The following is a 12,426-nucleotide window of genomic DNA, read 5'->3' as shown; positions in this document are numbered from 1 at the left end:
TCAAAGTAGGTAAGAGTCAGCAGTAGGAAATACATGCTTATTCGTGATCACCTACTCTAGGCCTAGCAGTTCAGCAGCAGTAAGCAGTTTTTCTCAGGTGGAGAGCTTCAAGCCTTGCTGATTGCTGTGGAAGATTCACCCACACTTTATGGATTCAAAAAATCCATCAAACCACGAAATTTTCTTTGCAATAACAAAATAAAACCTGAATCACTGTGATCAAAAGAAATCGCACTTGACCTAGGACACTCATGCTCCCCTGACTTCAGAAAGCCTTCTCCAGGATATTTGAACAAATATCCTGGAGAAATAGAAGACTAAGAAATTTTACCCATGCCCTAAGGAGCTGTAGACTTACAAAATAAAGTTACTTTGGAAAACTGACTGGTAGAAGATAATCCTGAAGATGCATAGTGCCTAAGTCCAATTTTGGAATAGTAAATGGACAGGAGTAGATTTAACATTCAGCTTTTCTACAACTAAATAGGAAGATATGTGCTTTGAGTCACAAAATAAAGCCTTGTATTCACACTTTTCTCTAGAGATAGCTTATAAGAAATATGTCTGGCTTTGTGTAAGAAATTTATAGAAAGCCAGGTAGAGATTCTATAGAGATTCTCATGTATGTGTATTAGTGCATGGAAACAGTTGCATTTGGCGTGCACAAGCTGCTGATCACATTCTGGTCCAATTAATTATTCCAATTAATCTCTTTCTAATGTAGTTGTGGGTTGTGTTTTTTGTTGTGTGTGTATGTGGGGTTTTTTGTGTTTGGTTTTTTTATTTTTTAGTTTTTTTGGCATTACTGCTGTTTTTCAGTAGAAAAAGATGCTAAACCCAAGAACTGAAAATGCTGGGATTGTAATTTTTCCAAATAATACAAAGTAACTTCAGAGGAACCTAAGCCTCAATAAGACTGTGCATTTTACATCTTCTGTTATCAATCTTCAGTATAACTCTTCCCCCTTTCTTGTGTTAATAAAGAACAATATAATCCCTGATAAAAAAGTATTTCTTTATATCAAGATACTTCTTAACAAATTATTTTATTCTGCATATTGGGTGGATGCAAGGCATTGTTGGTGTGGCAGGTTGTGGTAAGCCGGCTTATAAATCCCATAGTGAAAGGGAACATCAGAAGTGCTAGGCAGTATTCTTTTATTTCTGTAAAAAAGAACGAAAAAGTGTATAATATCTGGCAGCTTTCTCATTTTCTCAACGGTTTAATTTTTTATATTGAATACAAAGGTTCAGCAACACTGACAGAAGGTGTGCAGGAAGTCCAGCAGCTCACTTCAGTGAAGGGCCTTCGGCCTGTCAAGGGCCTTCGGTCCTAGCAGTGAAAGTCTTTGGCATCGGGAGTGCGACTGTCAGGTAGCTAGGGAGCCTTGTGAATGGTCAGACATGGAAGTTTCCTTAAAAAACCTTGTGACTGCAGGGGTCCTCAGCACAGCCACTCAGGGCAAACATGGCCCAGTTATTTCCATGCAATTCAGCTGACACCCAAGCCAGAAAGCCCCCTGGGAGTCAAGCTCTTTGCAGAGATAAATTCAGTTCAGTTTGTTTTAGTCATTATGCCAGTAATAGCTTAGCCATTTTTGAACAGCTCAAGACATGCAGTAATTTCTATATTTGCCTAGCCTGGGGAAGAGAAAAATACTCAAAAGACTGTTATGGATATGCCACATTTAAATCCCTTGGACAAACTGATGGGTTCAGTGGAGAGCAAAAAGATGATTACGGGATTGGAGTACCTCTCTTAGGTTGAGGAAGTCGGGCCTGTTCAGCTTCGAGAAGAACTGAGAGGAGATCTTATCAATGTCTGTGAGTATCTGAAGGAAGGGTGTCAAGAGCACTAGCACAAGAGTCAATAGGCAGAAACGGATGCAAAGGAAGCTCCACCTATACATGAGGAATAGCTCATTTACTGTGCAGTGACCGAGCACTGAGCAGGTTCCCCAGAGAGGTTGTTGAGTCTCCCTAAGTGGCGATATTCAAGAACAACCTGTTTGCAATCCTGTGCCATTTGCTCTGGGGTGACCCTGCTTGAGCAGGGAAATTGGGCCAGATGATCCCCTGCGGTCCCTTCCAACCTGACTCATTCCGTGACAACCCGTACCTTTACGAGAGCGGGCAGCCAGCGTGAGTAAGAAGCGGCTCTAGGAGGGCAAGGCCCGCGGAAGGCGGAGCTGCGCAGCCCCCGCCGGCTGCCGTAGCCTCGGACAAGCCGCGCCCCTTCCTCGCCGCGCCCGCCGCCGGGAGGGGCGGGGGGGGCACGGCTGCACCGCCCCCTCGAGCCGCGGGGCGGGGCGGACCGGCGGGGAGCGGCCGGAGCCGGGGCGGCGGCGCTGCTGCCGGGCGGCGGCGGCCGGGGGTCAGGATGGTGTTTGAGTCCCTGGTCGTGGACGTCCTGAACCGTTTCCTTGGCGACTACGTGGTGAACCTGGACAGCTCCCAGCTGAAGCTGGGCATCTGGGGAGGTACGGGCCTGGCGCGCCGCGGGGGAGCCGCCCGCCTGCCCTCAGGCCGCCGCGTGCCTTCCTGCCCGGCCGGCTCGCCCTGCCGCCCGCTCAAGGGAGGAGGCCGGGGCGGCGTCCCCTGGGCGCTGCTAGGCCGGGCCGGGCCAGGCCACCGGCCCAGCCGACAACTCTGCCGCCTCTCCACCTGCCCGGCCGCTTAAAAATAGCCGCGGGGGCGGTCAGGCGGGCGGGCTGGGAGGTGGTGTCCGCGGAGCAGCCGGCTGCGGCAGCGCGGGGCGGTGGCGGCGGCGGAGCGGGAGGAGCTGCAGAACGGGGGCAAGAGAAACCGAGCGAAGTGCTGGAGGCACACGAACGGCCGCTTCTGTTTTGTTTTTCCATATGGAGCCGCCCGTGCTGTCTCCTAAATGGGGACGGACCTTGGCTGGCCGCGGTGTCTCTGGTGCTTGCAGAAAGTTTGGGAGTTGGCGGGCGGGCAGGTTGGAGGCGGGAGCCTGACCTGGTTCTGGGAATGCGAAACTGAACTGGTTTACGGGCGTTTTCCACGCCCGGAAATAAACCGTGCATAAACGCCAAGGGTTCTGACGGCGTTTAAGTGCTTGTGGGGGTGAGTGGTCTCTCCGCGAACGACAGTGACATCCCTTGCGTTCTTGGCGCTGCCATCTGTAGGTCTCGAATACTTGTTATTTTTAGCTTTAAAGAACCAGGAGTGGATACAGCCTTAGGTGTTAGCAAAGGCGGTGCCTAGCTGTACTAGGCGGGGTAAGCAGTGGTCTGTAGAATTAAATGAACATGCTAGTTCTGAAAGCAGTAAAGTGTTCTGTTTGAATGTGCACTCCTGAGTTACCCTTAGTAAGGTACCTACAAGAAAACAGCACCAAAGGTCTGTCAGACACAGACCATGAAGGGATGCCTGTGATCAGTGCTGGCTCAGTTTTGAATGTGCATCCCAGGTGTCTGCAGCATCAGCAAAAGCAAACACAGAGGTTCAGGGTTTTTTTACAGATGCATTCATACAGTAGGTGTGAAACATCCTCGAGGTAATTGCCTACCTCAATTCCATTCCTAGGTACTCATATACATTAACTAGATTTTGTAAGCTTCTCCTGGAGCTTTTTGCATCATGGACATTTTTGTTTTCATGCTTGTTTTCTGAAATGGCATCCTTATTTAGTTTTATCTTTGCAGTTGTTTTCTTCAGTTAGTCAAGGCGTTCATAGCATCTTTGTGAAGTTCAGTCTCTGTAAGGAGTCTTAACACAGCAACAGCACATGTAACTGCTGGAGACAATGTATTAGTCATTCACTTGTAGCAGTGAGGCTTAATATCGCATATCTCTTACTGGTTAGGTGAGCCTTATTTGCAAGGTTTGACTAATTGCACTTTTCAGCAGAGCTGTGTCAAGCTAATTGCTTGATTTGTGTAATGGAGTTACCAAAGTTTCTTTCTGTTCAATGAAGACAGAATTTTTAATGAAATACATGAAACATTGTAAATGTTTTGGGCAATGTTTGTACATTCCAAAAAAGGTAAAAGCTTCTTTTTCCCAGTTCTCTAAGTTGCTGATGGTTAGTCATGGCAGCTTATGCCTCTGTGAAGCAACTATTAACAGATTAGATTCATATTGTCTCAATTAAAAAAAACCAAAAAACTACCCAAACCAAACAATCCAACCCAAACAAAAACTAAAAAAAACTCCTCAATTTTACTTTGAAGTTTTGATGTTCAGCTGTCATATTTTTCCATGTCTGTGGAACTTAATTTTATTTTTTATTACTTCATCTTCAAGAGGTTCTTGTATTTTAGAGGCTTTAGTATATTTTAATTTAAACTGAATATCTCGTTTCTCAAGTGCCTATTAGAATAAAATTATTTTTTCTCTACATAGCCTGTTGACTTGTTTATAGTGTATACTGATACATGGAGCTACCAATGTCTTGCTATAAAAGGCTCAGAAATGCTGTGTTGTGTTGGTGAGGCATCACCTGTGGAGTTTTTTCCTGGTCTACCACATGATGCTAGTTTTTGACTTAAATTGTGTTTAATGGTCTGTACACCTGCAATATTTCTTTTAATTCAAATATCTCAAAGGACCTAGATGTTGCATTCTGCTATGTAAAAGGCAGCAACTATTAGTAGTAACAGCAGTAGGAAAAGTAGAATACGTTAATATGAAATGCATCATTGATTAGCAGATCCCTAGACTCACAGTATACCTAAAGTCTATGGATAATTTTTTTAGCTTGCTAATTACTAAAATTTTGTAACTTAGGTATTTTTTAAAAAAGTACTATTTTTGCCTTCATATCTTGTGTAAACTTAATAGCTTTTCATGCTTGTCTGTGTGCTCTGGAAGCATTTCCATTACAGCTATGTATTTTCTTACAGTGTTTGCCTTTGTGTCTTGATAAGATTGCTAAATTTTACATAATTCATGTACTATTGAAATTAAATTGTCCTAAATCCATCAAATTAAAACAAAGAAAGGAAAAAAAAAAGGGAAGTTGTTTGGGTTTTTTTCCCCTGTAACAAATCACCACTGCTTTTTGGATGCTAGAGCACTGTGCAAACTATATATATAGAGAGAGAGAGAGAAAGAGAGAGAGAGAATCTTATATTTTAAAAGGCATGTATTTTTTTGCCTCTGAATGATTAAAACCCAGAGTGGTTTATATTAAAAGGCTGTAGGGAGCAAATTGTGGCCTTGTGGTTTTTAATACCTAGCCTGTTTGAATAAAGGCTAGTAATATGTTCATAGGCTGAATCTATGTATAAAACCCAATTTTACATAGTTTCAGCCTCTGTAAATTCAGAGCTTTATTAATGACTTTTAATGATCATGCTTAATATTAACCTTGGTTTTGATAAATGAGGGAATTCATCCTGCACTATTAAATCAGTTCCATGTTCAATCTGTGTCGTAAAGTTGTTTGATGATGCTGCTCCAGAAAATGCATGAACACATTAATAATTACAGTAGTGATTTTATTTTTTTTTCTTGTTAAAAACCCTTCAGATTGAAAGGTAAAAATGTGGACTATCTCAATATTGATAAAAGATGTGCTATCTGAAAACAATAATGGCTGAGAATGTTGCAAGAGCTGAATGACCTGAAATATAAAAGGCAGTGCAGAAAGTTTAAGGTAGCTCAGCCTACACAGGTATAAAGGCTAATTTGAATGTGTAAAGCCAATACTGGAAAAGCCGAGGCTTAGAAAAAAGTGAAAAGGGAAAAAATCATATGCCTAAGGAACTCCACTAATATGAAGCAAGTTAAAGACTACTGTGTTAGGCAGCCATCAGAGACAGCTGTTGGATAGCCGATACTGGGAAGGACACTGTTCTTTAACCTCTTTTTTTGGTGTTCACTAAGAAAGATAGTTTCAATGAACTGTGCTAACAAGCGCACAAGTACTTGGCTTAGATAAACAAAAGGTGAGTTAGATATTTTTGAATGCTCTAGACCTGGTCAAGTTAAAATACTTGAAAAGATGCTTGCAGCAATGTGAGATGTATGCAGTTATCAGTTACCTTTGACAAGAAGTGAAATGCCAGTGACATATCCAGTATTGAGAGACCAAACAATTGTTTTATTACAGTTCATGATGCTATTTTTCAGTGTTTTGGTCAGACCCTCTGTACTGCCCTTTAAAAAACTTAAATTTTGGTTGACTTGGCACACTTGCACGTTAGGTAATGTCTCGAGCATGTCTTCCTGAACACAACTTATTATTTGAGTAGCTGGTGTGTCTTTTTGGGGTAGCTGTGTTAGTAAGATGATATAGGCAGATAATTGGCATGTTTATGAGCACACAAACACTTTTTTTTTTGGCTACAGCTATTATTATAGTGAAGGACAACTACTTTTGTTTATTTTGCCCTGTCTAGGTAGAGCAGGTACAACCTCCTCCCCTCCCCTTACATAACCGTAATTTGAATTCATTTGAGGGATACATAATGTCTAGTAGTTTTTACTGTCTTTCACGATCCATTTTACAATAGATGTCAATAGATGAGGTATTCAGCAGACACTGATCCTCAAAGGCTTGCAGCTTGTCTCTAGAGGGTATGCTTAAGCAGAAATAATTAACAGCACAAACAGAAATGGGAAATGACTAGCAAAAGCAGCTGTTTGTGTTAAATGATCAGAGGTATTCACAAGCTGACAATGTTTTTGGAAACAAGCAGAAATTTTGTTGAAATATTTGAACAGGAGTGTTGGATACTGATCAGATACTAGCTAAGGTATTTGCATTTTCTGATCTTTCCTCTCTCTCTTGTCTGCATTCCTTCCCCTGCCCTTTTATTTAAAGACAGCAGAGAGTGATCTATTAGGTAAAATCTCCAGGATTTTTATGTAGATTAATTTTCTTCCCCTCCTTTATCTTTTGTTTACGACCATAACAAAATTTCTCTTAGGCCTCTTTGGTGAAGTAGTTTACTAGATCTCTTTTTGCAAGCTGAATCCTTGGTAGTAGATGTTAGTCCATGCATTTAAATTAATGAAGTTATTTTGAGTATCTAAAATTGAAATGATAAAGCTATTTTTCTAGAATTTTGACAGCTGCTTTATTTTGTTGAGTTATTCACATTGTCCAGAGATCACTAAATCTAAAAGTTTGCATTATAAAGTAGCCTAAATAAATTCTAGACTTTTCTGTAGATATTTATAACTGTTCTGGATTTTATTATTGTTTTGGCTTGCAGCCTGCATGTTTAACCCTAAGTGTTTATACAACTCCAACTACTTGTACATACAGTTTCTAAGGTTGCTTAGTTGGGTCATTTTTAATCATGCATTGGATGCATTTCTGACATCAAAACATTTAGTTGCTCCCAACAGGGGGACACCAGCCCTGCCAAAAAAAAACCAACCAACCATCACCAAAACTGATAATCAAATCTTGATGTATTTTCTGATTTTTGCAGTTAAAATCTACTGTCAATAATCCAAGGCTAATTCATTAACTGTTTTACATCCTGTAACTAGCATTTATTCCCTGGTTTTCCTGCTTCTCTTTGTGGGGGCTTCTGGTTTTTTTGCCTCCAATCCCCAACAGAATGGTAAAGGTTTATGGTAATGTGCTTAGATCTACATTTCATTGCAAGAGAAATGGCTACATGTGGTAGAGACTAAATTTTGGTAATGAAGGAGAATACTGGCATGGTCAATAACTACATTTCAAATCCTGAGCATCAGAGTTGGTTGCAAGCTTTGCGAGTGTGGTGGCTTTGGAAATATTTCCTATTTACTGCAGGAATATTTAGTCAGTGTCTTGGCCTCTCTCTCAAGTATAGGAAAAAGAAAGATTATATCAATACACAAAATCTAGTGCCTCTTTAGTAGACATTTGTGTGCTTTGATGGTCTATTCGCTGTGATCAGACCATAACAAGGTTCTTGTAAGTAAACTTTTATATTTTAGTGAACATGTTTCAGTAATTTTATATTGAAATTCAGATGCCTGGGGTTCTACTAATTTCTTCTGGTGATTCTGAAGTAAAATATCAAACTTTTTGATTGTAAAATCATGTGATTGTAAAACCAAGTGATTTTTTTAAAATTGTAAAATCATAAGCAAAACCAGTGAAGAATTATGTACCTCACTTCCAAATCCCAGCATTTAATGTAGAAATTTCAAAAGCTTCCTGTTTGAAACATTATTGATTGATCTATTTATTATCTGCCATTATAATGTGCTCAAATAAAATGAGAAATAGTTCTGCCATCATGAAACATTGTTTGTAAATGTTTAAAATAATCCTTACTCACTTTGCAGTATTTTGTTTTTGGAAGCATCTGGGTGGCCAAATTATTGTAGCTTGAGTTATTGTGCCTCTGCGGAACTGTGGCATGTGTTGGACTCTTGATAAATGAGAGGGGAATGTTTACATAGCCATCAGTGAAAATGAAGAAACTCAACCCAGTTAAACTGTTTCATGTAGCCTTACAGTTTCCTTCTGAATGTTTTTAACATGATGCAACAGACCTGCAGAAGTTGCACTTCATGCCTGGTAACTTGGTTACGAACCTGAACCTTTGCTCTGGATACCATTAGAACTACTTGCCATGAATACAACTACAATTAATGATATCTTCTTGAAGAAGCAATCTGGGCTTTTTTTGGTGTTAATATGGTCTCAGCAGAGTAAGCTTTATCAGGGAATAAATTTAGAATGGAGTTGAACCAATGGTATATAAAACTATCACCTTGTTATTGCCTTCGAAGACTATATAGTTCTAGTTCCTAGAGTAGTTAACAGACTACTTTTGGAAATGCTCTCTTTGTTTCTTTGTTTTTTTCCCTTTTCTGTTGTTCTTGGCAATGTGTGTGTATTTTAAGGCTTAACAGGAGTGGCATCAGCTGTCAAAAGCCATCCTTTTGCACGTAGTATTTCTCTGGAGAGGCTGATGTTAGCACATGTCAGATGTATACACTTCTACTGGAAAGTGATTATAAATTGCTGCAATGAATAAATTAAAACATTTAAACCTTCATAGTACTTTGTGAGTGCTATGGGATGGATGGATTAGTTTACCTGATCAGTTCCTCCATATCAGTTCAACAACTCGAGCCAATTCTTCTAGTGTGTACTCTTTTGAGATTTGGGTCCAGTTTCCCAAAATTGGTGGTACTTTGAACAGTTGTTGATTACCATTAGCGCTATATAACTGCAAGAATATTCTTGCAATTGGAGCTCCTATTTCCCCATGCATTTTGCTATTTCTAACATACATCCCGAAGGAAAAGTATTTTTGGTCAATTCAATCTTTGTTTGCAACCTCAAGTTGTATTCCTTTCCAGGCCTGTAATCTGCTTCTGGTTTCTGGAATCTCATTTATGTCCCTGCTCAGCTGTATCAGATGTCTGTTCCATGTGCATGTGTTAATGCTATACAACTAGTTTGAAAGTAACCATCACAGAAGCTCCATTCTTCTTGTAGATTTTGCAGAAGACATTTCATTGGACTATGTGCATGTTTAAGTTATGAGTTTTCTGGTGCAAGTATTCCTTTTGCTATGGCAAGTGTTTAATGTAAAGTATATTGTAAAACTGATCTTGCAATTTAAATTTTCTTTGTTCACAGTATACTGAATTTCTCTCCTTAAAAATTAGATTACTGAAATACTTCCTGTGAATTTTTGTAGGCCTATAAATAAAACTGGCAAGAATAACATCTTTTGAGGGCTAAAATTCCACTCACATTTACTGTTGCTAGATTTCTACAAGGATAGGAAACAGATGGTTGAGGAAAAAGAGGCTAACTTTAGATTTCAAAATGGGTTCTTACAAAATTGAGACAGGATTTTCCAGCATCTTTACTTTGAGTAATTTTAGTTTATTTTCATGGACATGCAAGTGCCATGAGACAATCTTGGATATTATTTTGTGAAATGATTAATCATCTTTCATGGTCTCAATCATCTTTCATGGATATTTGATATGCAGGCTGTGGGTCTCTCCACAGTAGAAGTTTTGGAAGCCATAGGTCATGGACCACTGGGGTGCCCCACTGTGAAGGGGAAGGAGCACCAAAAATTTGTAGATACCTGTGGTCAAAAAGGAACAGCAGAAGTTAGTGTGTCTGTAAAAACTTAAGAAGTCTTGTTAATAAATTGTACACACAGTGTGGAAGTTGGTGTAAATTAGTCCCTTGTAGTATAAACACGTGGTAGTAAGTCTTGGATAAGGGATGGGTGAAAGAGAGGAGAGACACACAGAGATTAAATTGTGGTACAGAGAAAGAAAGGAAGGAGCATTTGCAGTCCTGACTTCAGCATCAGTGCAGCGGATGGAGTGTCCAGGGTCCTGGGGCACATGTGTGTTCAGGTTTGATTCTGGGTACCTTTACACAGTTAAGATTTCTGTGCTGTGGAGCTAATTTGCTTGTTTACTGTGCAAGTGAGTTATCATTTGCAGTTTGTTCTTCTAGACCTTTCTGGAAATGGGTCAGAGATCTTCCCTCCATACTGGATTTAACTTAGGTTGACAGTCTATGCCTACTTCTTGACCTCATTCCTTGATCTATGCTCTATTTCAGGAGCCAGAACATAGACCTTTGTCCCAGAAGAGTTCTGGCTTATGTCTGTATGGCTACCTTTTCCTGCCACATCCCATTCTTTCTCATGACATGTTCTTACCAACTTGGTTGACTCCACTGCTGTCCTTCATTTGTGTTTGAGACGTACATTAGGCCCCTTGTCTTCTAGGCTTCTGTAACCCACTAATTCAGACTTTGGGACTTGCAGTGTGTACTACTTTGCTTATTCCAGTTTTTCTTGTTGGCTTCTTTTCTTTTAGGAGCTGTAGCACTGAAAAATCTGGAAATTAAAGAAAATGCACTGGTAAGCTAGTGAAAATTACAATAATACTTGCAAAAATTATTCCTGAGCTATGTTTTCTGTGTTTAATGGGCTTAATGGGTTTATTGTGCATTTTTTGATTCTTATTTTAGAGCACACTTTCTTTTAAGTGAAGGCTTTCTGACTTGCTTTCTCTGCACTTATATAGATTATTTGATTAATTTGAGATTAAATTTAAAGGACAAAGTGTATACATTTTTTTACCCTCTAAGAGAGCTCTCAGCAATTGCTAAAGGAATGTGCTTAGGTCAAGAGCAATACTGAAAGACCTTTTTTTTTTGCTATAGCTCATGAAGCTAGAACTTTGTTTTTGGGAATGCATTTAGCCTAACATAGCATAACAGTCTAAATTGGTAACCAAATGCTTGCTTATCCATTATACTGACTTTTTTTTTTTGTGGTTGACAGGTAAGTTTGTTAAGGTTATCATGATGCCTTTTCCTGCATTGGAACATATCACAAGTTGCTGAATTGAGCTTAAATTTTCTAAACCTCTTTCTTTCAGAGTCAGTTGGATGTGCCATTTAAAGTTAAAGCAGGACATATTAGTAAGTTTCATTTTATCTTGTACACATGCAGGAGTTTCTATAAGTACTACCTTTCCCTGAAGGTGGCTTTAGGCATCCTAAGCAAGTAATTTCCATATGTTGGTTGATTTATATGTATACTTTGTGCACTCTGAAGTTGTCTCTTCTGAAAAGAAACTTTGAGGAAGCTCCTTTCAATAAAGTATACTGGAGTCTTGTTTAATCATCTCAATATTAATGAGAAAATAGCCCAACACAGCAAAGATGAGCAATTGGGCAGGACTGGATCTTGTTCCTTGTCTTAACAAGACTCCACAACTGAGTTTTACCTTTCACCTGCCTTTTCATCTCCTTCCTTCCTTGTTTCTGCTAAAATAAAAAGTTTTCTTGTTGAAGTGTAAAAGTTTTAAAAGTTTTCTTGTTTTCTTGTAAAAGTGGTTTCTTAAACTAAACTAAGTCTAAAGCCATATGCTTCCTTTAAATGGACCCTGGAATAATGTGTTTTCTGTGACTGATTTAGTATTTTATTAAGCTTTGCACTTGGGAGGAACTTAACCTCATGATCCCTGTGTTCACAAAACCTAGTATTTAGCTGACTGATGATGTGTGAGCTGCCCATGTGCTTTTCTTATTTCTGAAGATGCTGCAGTGGATTTTCAAGGAGGAAGACATTGCTGTTAAGAGGGAGGAATGTATTTCAAGGAAATAAAGAAAGTCTGTAGACTTGATAGTTCTACTCGCAGAAAAACATCTCATTTTTTTTGTGTATTGTGTAAGAAAATACAACTCAACTGAGGCATCTTTTGCCTCAAGAGCACTGGGGTAATTTCTGTCCCGTATAATAATTGTTAAAGAGATTTTGTGTTTAATATCAATTATCTTTGCATTTCTTTTCCAGCCAGCTATTTAATTGTATACTTCAACCTTTTTCTTTTGTGTTTGTAGGTCAACTTAACCTACAGATTCCATGGCAAAACCTTTATACTCAACCTGTTGAGGCAGTCCTTGATGGAGTTTATTTGCTTATTGTGCCCACAGCCAGTAAGTTAATGTATAGG

At 39.5% G+C, this 12,426-nt stretch overlaps 1 protein-coding gene and 1 long non-coding RNA gene across 11 annotated transcripts in view; one reads left to right on the top strand and one right to left on the bottom strand.

Moving 5' to 3' along the window:
- Window positions 1-1,027: 1,027 nt before the first annotated feature.
- Window positions 1,028-2,211, bottom strand: LOC129132970 (uncharacterized). Of its 2 annotated transcripts, none has more exons than XR_008535889.2 (2): window positions 1,265-2,211; window positions 1,028-1,164 (listed from the first exon to the last, which is right to left on the bottom strand). It is a non-coding gene; the product is annotated as an uncharacterized LOC129132970 (long non-coding RNA). The 2 variants fall into 2 exon arrangements; XR_008535888.2 differs by having other exon boundaries at window positions 1,755-2,211.
- An 89-nt stretch (window positions 2,212-2,300) lies between these two features.
- The window catches only part of VPS13A (vacuolar protein sorting 13 homolog A), a 108,241-nt gene continuing 98,115 nt past the window's right edge, over window positions 2,301-12,426 (top strand). For 5 of the 9 annotated variants that reach the window (XM_054651745.2, XM_077171810.1, XM_054651744.2 and 2 more), the window contains exons 1-4: window positions 2,304-2,480; window positions 10,780-10,823; window positions 11,347-11,389; window positions 12,314-12,409. In XM_054651745.2, the coding sequence (XP_054507720.2) occupies window positions 2,381-2,480; window positions 10,780-10,823; window positions 11,347-11,389; window positions 12,314-12,409 (283 nt within the window). In that variant the 5' untranslated portion in view covers window positions 2,304-2,380. Of the gene's footprint in view, window positions 2,481-10,779; window positions 10,824-11,346; window positions 11,390-12,313; window positions 12,410-12,426 lie in introns of all 9 variants that reach the window. The other 4 variants (XM_054651755.2, XM_054651747.2, XM_077171812.1 and 1 more) reach the window with 2 other exon arrangements.

The sequence above is a fragment of the Agelaius phoeniceus genome, chromosome Z, assembly GCF_051311805.1.
Source record: "Agelaius phoeniceus isolate bAgePho1 chromosome Z, bAgePho1.hap1, whole genome shotgun sequence".
Classification (NCBI taxonomy): domain Eukaryota; kingdom Metazoa; phylum Chordata; class Aves; order Passeriformes; family Icteridae; genus Agelaius; species Agelaius phoeniceus.
Note: the sequence above shows the minus strand (reverse complement) of the source record. Positions and strands in the feature narration are given on the sequence as shown.